Genomic DNA, 14,464 nt, shown 5'->3' on the forward strand with positions numbered 1-14,464 from the left:
GGCCTCAGTTCTTCCCATCTGACTTTAGGCACTGCACAAAGGTGTTGAAGTCAGAGCACAGACACCGACGAGGCTCTCAGTGGAGAGAGGCACCTTCAGCACCTCCTGGGATCCAAACCAGGCTGCTGTAGTTCCCCAAGAACATAGAACTCTTTCCTTCGACACAGAGGTGAAAGATTCCCAGATTAAATACTGAAGCTTGCTAGTTTGCAATAGACTAATTTAATATAGTTTGAAAGACCATGCACACATCAACACATTTAAAATCTAACATTCCACCAGCACACACACATGTGCATCCGCAGACACACATACAGAATCATTTTGGTTGGAAGAGACTCTCAAGATCATCAAGTCCAACCGTTAACCCAACACTGGCACTAAACCATGTCCCAAATAACCTCATAACAAGGGCAAATGTAGAGTATTGCATCTGGGCAGGAACAACCCCAGATTCCAGTATAAGCCGGGGAATGATCCATTAGAGAGCAGTGTAGGGGAAAGGGACCTGGGGGTCCTGGGGACAGCAGGGTGACCATGAGCCAGCACTGGGCCCTTGTGGCCAGGAAGGCCAATGGTACCTGGCGTGGGTTAGAAGGGGGTGGTCAGTAGGTCAGAGAGGTTTTCCTGCCCCTCTACTCTGCCCTGGGGAGACCACAGCTGGAATATTGTGTCCAGTTGTGGCCCCTCAGTTCCAGAAGGACAGGGAACTGCTGGAGAGAGTCCAGCGCAGCCACCAAGATGCTGAAGGGAGTGGAGCATCTCCCGTGTGAGGAAAGGCTGAGGGAGCTGGGGCTCTGGAGTTTGGAGAAGAGGAGACTGAGGGGTGACCTTATTAATGTTTATAGATATACAAAGAGTGAGAGTCACAAGGATGGAGCCAGGCTCTTCTCGGTGACAACCAGTGACAGGACAAGGGGCAATGGGTTCAAACTGGAACACAGGAGGTTCCACTTAAATTTGAGAAGAAACTTCTTCCCAGTGAGGGTGGCAGAGCCTGGCCCAGGCTGCCCAGGGAGGTTGTGGAGTCTCCTTCTCTGCAGACATTCAAACCCGCCTGGACACCTTCCTGTGGAACCTCAGCTGGGTGTTCCTGCTCCATGGGGTGATTGTACTGGATGAGCTTTCCAGGTCCCTTTCAGTCCCTAGCATTCTATGATTCTATGATCTACAGGTCTTTTAAACCCCGGAAGGGATGGTGACTCTACATACCAAAAAACTACTACAAAAGTTACTATGAAGTGTTTTATTCTAAGAGTTGCTTTCCTCAACAAAGACTGGCTGTGTATTTGCAGTAAACACTGTACCAGGACACAGGTGTAGGTGTTAAGAATCACTCAATGAAGAACTAACAGCATCTTTAACTTAAACTGAGGTAACACCTCCATGTAGAAAGAGCACTAAGCTTGCACAGCACCATGCAGGGTTTTATCTCACCTTGCTTTGGAGAACAAGAATTTGCTGGGCCCGTCCACGCCAGCTGCCAGAATTGGTCAAGAGACTTTGAATATTCACGTCTTCACCAACTTCATTTGCTAAAAGCTACAAGAAAGGGATTGACATCAACAACAAGGCTGGGCTGAAATACACGAGCTAGGGAGAGGGGAGGAAAAGCTGCTCTCTCTAGGAGTGAACACAAAACTCTGTCTCTATACACAGAGGCCTTTATCGCCTGTATCTGATATTCAGTATCCTGTGTCACATAAGCTCTTTCAGGTCATTATCACAACACAGAGTGTTGGTGCTTAGGAGGGGGTTGGTTAACATGAATGATTTCCCTTTGTGAGGTGTGTAATTCAGTGTTTTGATGTTTCAGTAATATTCTTTGCTTTTTAAAATACGTGTACCTGTACTTTGCTGCCTACCTATGGAGAGTATCGAATTGTACTATATAGCTGTAGGGTGTCAAATTGTGCTACTCCCGTAAGATTTCAAACACATCGCCAAGGTTTACTAAGCATTACTAACAGTTTTCAACCTATGCAATTATTTTTGATGCAAGGAACGCTTAACCAGAACTAAACAGCAACAGTTACTGTCTTAATTCACACCCTTGCAATCGGGATTTAAGCCAATCTCTTCTGCACGATTCCGCCACAGCCACATTAACGAGAGCTAAAGTTAGTATGAAGAGCATTTGAATTATTTATAAAAAGGTCAGCAGAGTTCTATTTTTAGGACCACATTCTCTACTCCGATCTGCATTGCAGGTCTCTTACGCAAAGGATTGAAACCAAAGGAAATGCAGCACATAGTAACGCATTAAAATCCATCATGAATCAAAGAGGAAAAGGTTACTCCGGATGTCGCTCCAACAAACTGTTTAAAGATGTGCTTTAGTCCAAGCGTGCTCTTCAATCCCATTGATTTCCATGGGGCTGAAGCCTACATTAAAAGTAAATATGTAATTAAATGTTTTGGAAAGGAGGAACGGCCCTGAACGTATGCTTCAGGACAATCACAAGTCTATTTTGCTGACCTGGGACTTCCAAACCTTACAAATTTGTACCCATATAGCAACAGAAATAGTGTATTCGGTCATCCAGCTGTGGCGGCAGAGTGTGAAATCTGAGCGTCAATGTGCGTATCTTTCCGACACAACCGCTACACCCGTGCCTCCTCTTACCTCCTTCCAGTTCACTGGAACACTTCACAGAGGCTTAATCAAAGCTCTAGAGAAAAGAACCCATAAACCATGTCCTGCAACGGTACCTTTTGGGTCATCTTCAGCTCCTGTTTGGCAGATTGGAGTTGGTTACGATATTCCATCACTTTAAAGTTGGCCGTGGTTAATTTTTCTTGCAGTGCTTTCACCTCCGGACTTTCAGCCTTTGAAGAGAAGAATGTACTTGGTAAGAACAGCATCCTCAGGGAAAAATTGACGTGATTAAGATCCACAAATCCATCAGGATCACTGAATCTGCCTCCCCTAACTTGGGGGATCATAGAAAAGCTACAAACAGAGCAATTAGGTCACAAAACTAGGGACATGGATACACCCTCGTCATATGGAAAGAAACAGGAGTAAACTAAGCATCAGTTTCTGATTTCCTCTCTTCAATTACAATTCGTACCAAGTTTCCTTCTATCATCTTCAGAGTTGATTGCTTGATTCCTGCGTCATCACCACCACCAAGGGACCGTATTTTTTCCACAGCTGCCTGTAGCTGGGAAACAAAAAATGAATTGTTATTATAAAGTAGATTCAATGAAACTCCACCTCCACGGAAGATCAATTAGAAAAAAGTACAACAGCAATTGTAATGATCCTGAAAGTTCGTTTACTCTAAAAAAGAACAAACAAACAACCCAAACCAACTTCATTTCTCCTTCTCTTTTAAATGCAACCAGTACCAAAGTATACCATTTTTCCTGAAGCACTTTCCCAAGAAGTATGTGTTAGTTTACCGGGGAAAAGCTGCAGTAGAATATGTCTCTGACTTGCTGAGATGGGATCAGCTGCTGAGCATGGAGATCTCTGAGAGATTTTATCACCACAGGTTCAAAAATGCAAACACAGTACAGGTCAGGATGTTGGATTCTGGATGCCGGTTTGCCCACTCTTCAGGAAAAGATGTTTACCAGATGAATTGAATAGGGGAAATCACTATTTAGTAATGATGTTAAGGTTCTTTTTCTTTAGCTGGGATAGCATTTCTTAACCTGTGAAGAAAATGTCTCTTACTGCTTGCCACAGTTTATGAAGACAGGTTGCAAAGACTTCTTACTATACTGAGGTCCAGGAATTTGGAGCTGGAAAAGCTGGGAAATGTTGCTTTAAAGGGCTGAGACTTCATTCTTGGAGGTGGGCAGAAAACCTTGATTATTTGCCTGAATAAAGGAAAGCTCCGAGGATATATTCTTCATTAAAGCGATATCTGGGGAAAGAGAGAGCGTAACTCAGCCCCAGCTCTAATGTTACCCCTTGTTTGCAAGTAAATCAATGGTCAGGCCTTCCCTTCTATCCAATTCATAAACTCTTCGAGTCAATGGCCTGTGAATGAGAAACTCCAGCCAGCGTTGGCAGCTGCAACATCAAATTCTAAGGAAATTTCCTGCTTGCAGCCTTTATTTACACAACCCACCCTTTGCTAAGCGATTGCTCAACAGCCACAACTTCCATTTTGTTTGTGGGTCATGTTAAAACACTTATGATTTATGTATTTTTCAGTTTTATATGAGCAAAGAGTTAGCAATTATGCTTTCCAGCAGCAAAAGTACATATTGTGATGCATTTGTAAGGCACCACCATTCATTTAGTGGAATTTAAGCTGTCTAGAACTAGCAGACACGATGAGACTCAACTTGCAAATTAAAACTCTCCCTATTTTCAGTGTGGGTGTCTCCATCAAGAACAGAGTCTGGTCAATACAAGCAGGGAGCTCTGGTCTTCAGCTCACTCTACATTACATCAAGGACTTGGTTTTGTTGCTCTCTAGGCCCATTTGAGGCACCTGAGAGCATTCAGGTGCCTGAGAGGTCAAGTGGCATCGTGTGGGCAACCACATTGCACTTTGGTTGTCTTGGTTTTTTCTATATCAGTGGAAATAGATGAGTGTGTCTAACAGCGATCCAGCTCGGCTTAAGAGTTCTGGAAGAGATGCGAATGGCTGCAGGTTCCTCTTCTCTTTCACCACTCAATATTTTTCATCGATACCTCCCACGATGCTTTAATTTCATTTATTTTTTACACCTTCTTATCGTTCTACTGAACAAGTACAAGACACAAACTCAACCGGTGACCCTTAGTTTGGAAAAGAGCCATCCCAAGCGAGACTGTGAGAAAATACAGACCAGTGAGGTTCACACCGGGGTTCACCTTTATCTTGGATTACACAAGTTGTGTTGTTTGGGTTTGATTTCCATAGTGCTGGTGTCTAAGGATGGGTTAGTCCATATCTAAAGGGTCCATCTCTGCCTTGACCAGCAACAACTGTTTCTTAAATATTTCTATTTGCTTTGAGTTTGATTTCCTTTCCTTTCTTTCAGGTCAATACCTGCCAATATTTTAAATCTCTGTTTGAATAATGGCCATTGCAGTAGGGGATCATAACCAAATTATAACCAAATTGATTTTTCTTGATATTATTCATGGCTTGCTCCTCTACTGGTGTGATTTTTGTAGGTCCCCAGCTACACCTGATATTTCATAGCCAGGACAAGACCCCTCTGACCAGAATGCTCTGGATTTATAGTTCTCAAACATTTCATCTATTATTTCTTAACCTTTCAGGTATAGATTCATATAGATGCATGATTCATGATAATAAGGATCGTGAAACTGGAGTCAAAATACATTAGTTAGCACGATAAACATTATTGATGTATTTAAATGATGCCTTCTAAGGAAGCACATGCAGAAAAAAGCGCTACAATTATCTACAATTTTACCAGTATGGTGTAAAGAAGAGCAGTAGTTGCCAATGAACAAAGTAAGCATTGACATCAGAACATGTAATTTTCATTTCAGCTGTCACCTGAGCAAAATAATTCCTGGGAAAGGTTAACACACATAAAAAAGTCATAGTAAACCAGAAAAATAAACTTGTCTGAATGAAGATTCGCTGTCTTAAGTGATTTAGTTTGTAAGTGTCTCAGTTTTGGAAGTACTTATGTCAGAAAACAGCTTTCATTATGTGGATGAATAAAGCTTAGAAGAATAGAATACTAATTAGTGTTTGGTATTAATGAGGTGGGAATGTAAGATATAATGGTATGAATTTGCTTCTCACACACACACACAAAAAATCAGAAAAATATCATTGCCGTATTTCTAGAAGAGCTTCTGTGCCTCCAATAGAAATTAACATTCCTAATTGGTATTTCATAACTCTTTTTCTCATTATAACTTACTGATATCCTTTCCTAGCACCTCATTTCTGCAAAGGTGAAAACAAGTAAGGACACATCTCGCCTATCAAGGACCGAGATTACTAAACCTCAAAGCAAGCACGGAGCAAATTCAAAAAAGGAAGATGAATTAAACCCAGTTTCAACAGCTCCTCTATCCCCAAAGCTGGGTTTCTATGTTTTGGCACTGAAAAAGAGAACAAGAAAAATGCCTCACTTCTTTCTCCAGCTCTTTGACTTTGTTATTCAGCTGCTTCACTTTGGCTTTTTCACTCTCAGTCTCCGCAGTTATCTCACGATTCTTTTTGGCCAATTCAACGATCTTAGTAGCTGCGGCATCTCCAGTGAAACCTGAAAAGCACAGACAAAAGCAAAGGACATATTTTCCAGGCAAGATGCAGAAGAGATGACGCTTTTGTTCTCTGTTCAGCGCACAGTGTACTTCTATTGTCTAATCCGTCTCTCTCAGGGCTGTGCCAGGCACTTCAATGGACAAGCGAGGGAAAAGCGGCGTCAGTGATTCCAGCTGGATCGCTTGGGCCTTTGAATCGGCGTCACTTTGGGACAAGCAAAGCTGCATTTCACACTTTAGCAACGGCCACAGGTCAGGAGGCCACAACAGCGGTCACAACAACTTTACTACATCAAAAGGGTAGAGAGGTTTTCTGCTGGAAGGGCAGTTATGAACAGGTTTTTGGGAAAAATTCTGTGTTGTGTTGGTTGTTTACTACCAGAGGAGCTGCTGAAACAGAGGTGCAAACTTTTCTAGACATCTGTCCTAAAAGGTCAAGCACATTAACACAATTGGGTCCTGGATAACGTCCAGGAAATTTCATAGTGTCTATTTATACGTTCCTTGCGATTATATATGGAACCTTATTGTATTAGTGTCCTGGTTTTGTTAAAAAACAAGTCTCTCTTTTAGTGAATTTTGCCTGTCAGCTGCATTTTTCTGGAGAATCAGATACGTGTTTTGGTAAACATAGCAATGGAATGCAAACTTATTGATAAGGACAGATTCACATCTCCCGAGAGGGGCAACGAGAAACAAGTGACCAAGAAACTGACCAACTGTGTATAACATCCCATTCACATTAATACTTCATAGAAAAGTGGGAGATCACGAGGATCTCAACCCTTTTTCCTTATGGCCGACATAAGGAGAGAACCTTGCAAGTCATCCCTGTGAACTGAGGCCCAGAGACAGACTGAATCCAGGTCCGGTTGGCTGCAGAGTCCAGTCCAGGACTTTGGGTACCGGCTCCGCAGTTGCTGAGACTTTCAAGACTGGTTTTGTATATTTTGTATTATTTTCTCTATTCTTATTGGTAGCATTAGTAAAACATCTTTAATTTTTCCAACTCTCTTCTCTCTGTCCTTCTTTCCCTCCCGATCTCCTGTGCTGAGTGGGAAGGGGGAGAGGAGGTTAACAATACATCTGCCAGGGTTTTATTGTCACCCCGCAATCTAAACCCTCAACAATTAGCCTTTTAATTGCTCTTTTAAACAGATACTTCATTCACCTCCTCATCAGAGAGGGTTTGATTAGTGTCACTTGGCTTTTGTTAACATCACGTAAGTGACAAAAAGTTCTCGCACGAGTGCAAAATCAATAACGTCCACAGAAACCTCTAGTTCAGCAATGAACATGAGCCTACGGTAACAAATCCTTGGCCAGATATATGAAGATTGAACTTGGCTCTTGTCATCCTTCTTGACTGTTTTATCCTCTTTCAGTGCTCTGAATTAATGACTTTTCTACTGACACCTGTGAAGATTATACTCAAAAATTGGGGTGAGATGGATCAAGTGAATTCTGAGTCCCATAAAACCCCAGAGACATTAAGGGGTTATGTGGAATACATTTAAGAACAGAATATGACGCCATGTCACTATTCAAAAACATTGTAGAGAAAATAATAAATTCATTATTTGTGAAAGCATTTCCACTATTCTTACTCCTTTATCTATGTTTCCCCTCTCATCTAGAAGCAACTTTCCCCTTAGTTTTCATAATAAATTAACGGCTGCTAAGAACCAAAAGTTAAGTACCAAACTAACCCAAAGCCAGGCTGGTGCTTCCATGCGATGCTCTTCAAACGTTTAATTTTAATTCCCATGCAATGTGGGGTGAGTCTCTCCCCACTATGTAGATTGGGGAGCAAACCACCCCAAGCTGGGATGCGAGTCGGCCAAAGGAGCTGAAAAAGTACATCTGGCTCCTGGTCCTGACTCAGAAATAGCTCAGAATCCCTCCTAAACACAAGCTGCAGATATAGTTTTTAAGAAGGAAGGTGTAATTTAAGTGCTATTGAGTTCTGGCTGCTGTCCTGAACAACAGTGGCACCCAGTGGAGGAGGCACAGCTGCGCAGTTCAGTTTTCAGAGGACACCCAAACTGCTTTAGAAGCTGGATTTTGCATTCAGGAGCATCCTACATGTGCCCTGTTCAGGCAAACAAAAGGAGCCTGAATAAGGAATTTAACACTACATAGAGGAGAAAGCTACAACACCACTCTCTGACATTAACAGATTTTGTTTCCAAAATACAATCTCTATGAATTATCATTTTTGTGCCAATCAGAGCAAGTTTGCAGAAGAGGAACAGAGATCACTGTGTACCCTAAAAGAGCACTAATATTAAGAGACACATAATTACCAATATTTCATGCCTTAGGTCTGATCTGACTGCCTCAGACGTGACTTCAACAGCTCTCTAAAACGAGGAGTAGTATTATTCATACTTTGGAGCTCATGAAGCCAAAGGAGAGTGTAAGAGAGTGTCAAACCATTGTGAGTAACTTCCCTCTGCAAATAAAGCGACGAGATTCCTCACATGGGGAAGACATTGATGCCTAGCAAACTCTGCAAATGCAAAATAGCGTCAGCTTAGACCCTTGTAAGTTTATGTAGCAGCTCTGTGTGTTGAATAAATCCACACTCAGGTGTCTAATTATTTTTCAAAGATCAGAGCCAAGTGGTTTCAGCGCTATTGCAAAACAGAGAACAAGTCTCTCTCAGCTGAGAGGTGATTTTTGCGTTTTCCTTATTACAGGAGTGGAAATGGAGGCAGCCACAATGCGACTGAAATTAGCACAAAGCAGATAAAGAGATGTCACATGAATATTTCACTGTCAGGAGCTCACAATGAATCCATTATCCCACCTGTATTGTCATCAGCATCAAGCAAACACTGGAATTAACGTAGTGAGAATACAAAGTCACTGTGTTCACCTGACAAAGCCAATCTGTCCTGTACTTTTTTCTGGAGCTGCTTTATTTCGAAATCTTTCTCTGCCAGCAGTTTGTAGAGTCTGCAGTTCTCATCTCGGACCTCTCGAAGCTGATCTTGGAGCTGCTCGTTCTCAACCTCAAGCAACCTGGGAGAAAAAATAAGCTACGATGGCAAATGTCACTGTCATGTGCTTCCAATAGTTGCTCCCTATTCATTTAACTCATTTCTTCTTCAAAAATTCTGCACTTCCCTGTGTTTTCTGAGGCAAAACATCACAGAACACGTATATTTTCACGGTTCCTCAGGTTATTGAGTAGTCTCATCTCATCAAGTCTTACTTATCTGATACTTCAGAGGAAACCTTGCAGGCTCACCATTCAGCATCCGTGACATTCAGGCTTTACTTTCTCTACTTACCAAAGCCAATAGAAGCCAAGAGAGCACCAGCCACAAAAGCTGCTCCTGAGGTTCTTTCTTTAAAAATTAAAGCATAATTCATATAATTCATAGCCACTCACAAAAGATCAATTTCCTGTATCCTCAACTGATTTTCTAGGAACCCCACCGGGATGGCCTGGCATCAGTTTGTATTGTTAAAGTTGCTTTTTGGAATTCATTTAGAAACAAAAAAAATATCAAAAAGCTTTGCTTCTCCTATTCTTCAGTACATTTAGTAACATACATGAGTTTCATGTCTTTAAGACATCTAGAGAATTAATAACTTTGATCTCCCTGCTGTCCTTACCTGATGGTTCCTCCAAATGCAAAAACCAGAAGCTGAGGCCTCAGGGCATGCAGTCGTGGGCACTCTGGCATCTATTTGAGATGTTCCGGGATTATCTGAGCTCCCTACATGAGATGTCTCAGGATTATCTGGGCTCCCTACATGTCACCAGCAGCCAGGACACAGGGTTCTCAGGACAAAATCTGTGGCCCAGTCAGAGAATCGAGAGCATCTCAGAGAGAACTTGCCATGCACAGACATATAAGCCAACCCAAAGAACTACTAACATCCTCCAACTTTAGACATATCTTTTAGCCAGAGTCCTCTAGATAGCAGCATTTCAGAATGGAGATGAATCATAGAATCCCAGAATGTCAGGGGTTGAAGGGCCCTGGAAAGCTCATCCAGTGCAATCCCCCCATGGAGCAGGAACACCCAGCTGAGGTTCCACAGGAAGGTGTCCAGGCGGGTTTGAATGTCTGCAGAGAAGGAGACTCCACAACCTCCCTGGGCAGCCTGGGCCAGGCTCTGCCACCCTCACCATGAACAAGTTTCTTCCCAAATTTAAGTAGAAGCTCCTGTATTCCAGTTTGCACCCATTGCCCCTTGTCCTACCATTGGTTGTCACCGAGAAGAGCCTGGCTCCATCCTCCTGACACTCACCCTTTATACACCTGTAAACATGAATGAGGTCACCCCTCAGTCTCCTCTTCTCCAGCTCCAGAGCCCCAGCTCCCTCAGCCTTTCCTCACACGGGAGATGCTCCACTCCCTTCAGCATCTTGGTGGCTGCGCTGGACTCTCTCCAGCAGTTCCCTGTCCTTCTGGAGCTGAGGGGCCACAACTGGACACAATATTCCAGCTGTGGTCTCCCCAGGGCAGAGCAGAGGGGCAGGAGAACCTCTCTGATCTACTGATCACCCCCTTCTAATCCACCCCAGGTACCATTGGCCTTCCTGGCCACAAGGGCACAATGACCCTGTTTTAATTTCCCAGAGAGGAAACCAAATGTGCTAAGAGGAGCTGTACTGACACAGCCTGCAGTAAATGTGTTTGCGGTACAGATGCTGCTGGCTCAAGTCAGCAGCTCCCATTCTGCCCCCCTCTGGGTTTCCTCTTTCCTCCCATCTGAGCTTCCTTATCTTCCTCATCTGGGTTTCAGGGCAGGGTCTCGCTCAGTACCAAGACACGGGTGTCTCTCTGTGATAAAACACACACAAAAGTCACGGAAGGTCTGGTCAATACAACCAGTGCTGCTTACAGACCAGCTGCCACTGCAGGGTGATCTGAATCGCTCTCTAACTGCCACAAAGGGCGCTGATCATAGAATTTTGGGTTGGAAGGGACCTCCAAAGCTCATCCAGTGCCCCCCCTGCCATGAGCAGGGACATCTTCACCAGCTCAGGTTGCTCAGAGCCCCGTCCAGCCTGGCCTGGGATGTCTCCAGGGATGGTTCATCCACCACCTCTCTGGGTAACCCCAAACTATTCTGTGAATCTATGATCTCAGATGTCCCTAGACATCCAAGCCAGCCAGAACTATTGATCTAAGATTCTTATCTACAGTGTGACCCTGAATGTCTACATTTTGGTAACTTAATCTGGACTAGTTTCCCACCCCTTTGGCCTATAGACTACTTGCTCCAGACTAAAGCAGAAGTAGGTAGCTTGGATGGTCACAGAGAGTTGGATAAAGTCGAGTTGATACAGTACATACTGGTGGCTACAGACATCCACAGTTAGCTCAATAGTCAGCTAAATCCTTTCTATTCAAAAGTTTTAGCAAGCTTTTTGCTCCAACTATACTTTGGAGCTTTTAAATGCACACACCATATGTACATGTCAGAATAAATGACCCTTAAAGCACCGCCATGAACAGCACACTCAATTTATGATTCACAATCTGTAATTAAGAACTGCACTTCTGTTTCAAAGCTGCAAATCAGAGGGAGATCAAAGGCAGCTGTTTACAAAGAAGAAAGAAAACAGCAATCCGAGCAGAGAAAAGGCAAAACTAAGTTATTCCCACACGCGCCACTCAGAAGTGAGCGACGAAACTCTTCAGATCTAATTAGAGACACACGGACAAAGAGATTTTTAACAGCTAGGGAATTAACATGAAAAAAGGTTTTGAAGCTCTTAGCACACCTGATCAGTGATGTCTTCCTCAGAGCTGGCTTCAAGTCCTGAGAAAAAGCACTTAGAGTAGGATGGACAGAAATCCCAACTGCAAAGAGCTGAAGTCTCCTCTGAGAAACTTCCCCATCCCATCCCATCCCATCCCATCCCATCCCATCCCATCCCATCCCATCCCATCCCAGAGTGAGTCTCCATGTCACAGAGGAGGTAGCAGGTTCCACTCAAGTCACTCAGCTACAAGAAGTCAGCCAAAAGAAACAGGCTGCAGAAAGCTAACACTTCCCACTCTAGTTCAAGGAGATAGAATGAAGTGAAGCTTATGAGCAGGGTCTATAACGGAAATTCAGGTGTCTTTCCCAGCTTTGTTACAGATTCTCCCTGAGATGGGGAGGATCACACCAAATAGAGTAGGGAGGATAAAGATAGAACAAAACAGAAAGACAGATGTGTCAGCTAAACACTCGCCTAAACTAAATCTGGGAGTAGGATGGGAGGAAGGAAAGATGAACTCCCAAGCCTCAGAGGAAGGGGAACTTCTGAGAGGAGAATGTTTTCTAAGCACTGCTATAAACAACACTGACGTGCTGAAATCACTGCCGCTGCAGAGCATATGGAGTCCTGTTATTCTGGAACAAGTTTCTACCATGTTGTCATGGGAATAGTGCAAAGTACATCCTGGTGAATCCCTTCCAGAAGCAAATCCTCCCTGGATTTGCTACACTCATAACCACTTGTTTGCTGAATGGAGATGTACATAAGCAAAGGAAAATCCAGATGAACCTGCCACACCTGCCGTGTCAAATAGGGACTTTCAACAGTCAGTGCCACTGAAAACACAGTTAAGTAACAGCTCTTGAGTTGCTCAGACCTAAATTACTGAACTGTAAGTGGCAGAGAACTGCTGGGATAACCCTGGACTCCGCACTTCAGTGAAAGGAACGGAGCTGGTGAGGGGCTGGAGCACAAGTGTGATGGGAGCGGCTGAGGGAGCTGGGGGGTTCAGCTGGGGAACAGGAGCTGAGGGGAGACCTTCTGATCTCTGAACTGCCTGAAAGGAGCTTGGAGCCAGGGGGGGTCGGGCTCTGCACCCCAGGAACAAGCGCCAGGAGCAGAGGAAACGGCCTCAAGTTGCGCCAGGGGAGGTTGAGGTTGGATCTGGGGAACAATTTCTTCCCCAAAGGGCTGTGGGGCATTGGAACAGGCTGCCCAGGGCAGTGCTGGAGTCACCGTCCCTGGAGGGCTGGACAGACAGAGATGAGGTTCTCAAGGACATGGATTAGTGCCATGTTACATTAACAGTTGGACTCAATGATCTTAAAGTCTTTTCCAACCTAAACGATTCCATGAGTCTAATGTATAATGCCATGGCCGGAGCATTAATTTCTAGAAGGTCAGCTCCCTGTTTGCACACAGATTTCCTTCGTAGTGTGAACACCACATTCCCAGAAGCACCTGGAAGTTTCAGTGGTTCACTCCTGCGTTCTCTGCATCTTCACAAAAGCTCTGCTGCAGCTTTTGCTCTTGGGTGTTCGAGGAAGCAACTTCCAGAAACAGGGAGTTGCAGGGAGTTGCCCCATGTAACACAGAGGGAAGATCAGCATTTAAAACCTGATCAAACTTGGTTAGTGGCTTGATGAACTTTGGTAGAGGTGCCCTTCCCCACTCTGCATTCTGGGAGGGGAAACTGCCACAAAGGTATTTGCCTAACTGTGGTTTTCCACCCATAATCTGCTGGTTTGGGCAGAGCCGCCAGCTCCTCCTTCCTGACCCTGGATCACAGTACATCACCCTATCAAGATGCCTGTAAAACAGTCCATGGGGCTCAAGCTGTAAACTGGGTCACTGAAATGACTTGATAATAAAATAATCTTTCCCCTAGAAAGTGAATCCAGCTTCCAGCAAACAGCTGTATCAGCACAGCTGCAAGCGGGGAGCAGAAGTGTGAATTTCTTCAGCTGGCATCACCACTATCAGGGAGAAAAATCCCTGAGGAGCCAAAACTGCAGTAACTGCAGACATCTTTGGGATGTGTCCAACTTCAGATCTGTTCTAGTTTGTAAAAAACTATTAATTGGGTCAGAAGGAAAGACTGACTATACCCTAGGATGAATGATCTGAGCTGGGGCTCCAAATCTCTGCTCCAGTAATTATGACTTAGTCCCAAAAACAAGATCCAGGGAGATCCACACGAGAGCGTCCAATGTCCTGGCAATCCAGGTACTACCCCAGTGGGCGAGGTAAAACCCAAACCCCTCTGCCCAGCAACATTTAAAACCCTACCTTGTATAACTCTGTCTGTGAGACCCTCCTGTATAGCTGGCTGTCTTTTGATCTGCTAAATCAGGTTATATTGCAAAGAGAGCCAAGGGAACACTCTCCTGCTCTGCAGGCCTTTAGTTTGCACGCAGTAGCTGCTTTGCCCTTATTTGCCTTTGGAAATTAGTCATGTTTGTTTACAAGGCTAGGAAAGAACTAACCAACAGTTCTGGGGATGTCAGTGATCCTGAGTGACTGGATTT

General features: G+C 44.0%; 1 protein-coding gene across 2 annotated transcripts in view; it reads right to left on the reverse strand.

Annotated features, from left to right (window-relative positions):
* The window catches only part of CCDC13 (coiled-coil domain containing 13), a 40,438-nt gene that overhangs the window by 23,453 nt on the left and 2,521 nt on the right, over positions 1 to 14,464 (reverse strand). For both annotated transcript variants that reach the window (XM_065831228.2, XM_071805389.1), the window contains exons 3-7: positions 9,084 to 9,229; positions 6,068 to 6,201; positions 3,075 to 3,167; positions 2,713 to 2,829; positions 1,438 to 1,542 (exon numbers count right to left, since the gene is read on the reverse strand). In XM_065831228.2, coding sequence (XP_065687300.1) covers positions 1,438 to 1,542; positions 2,713 to 2,829; positions 3,075 to 3,167; positions 6,068 to 6,201; positions 9,084 to 9,229 — 595 coding nt within the window. The remainder of the gene's footprint in view (positions 1 to 1,437; positions 1,543 to 2,712; positions 2,830 to 3,074; positions 3,168 to 6,067; positions 6,202 to 9,083; positions 9,230 to 14,464) is intronic.

This window comes from Patagioenas fasciata, chromosome 2 (genome assembly GCF_037038585.1).
Source record: "Patagioenas fasciata isolate bPatFas1 chromosome 2, bPatFas1.hap1, whole genome shotgun sequence".
Lineage (NCBI taxonomy): Eukaryota > Metazoa > Chordata > Aves > Columbiformes > Columbidae > Patagioenas > Patagioenas fasciata.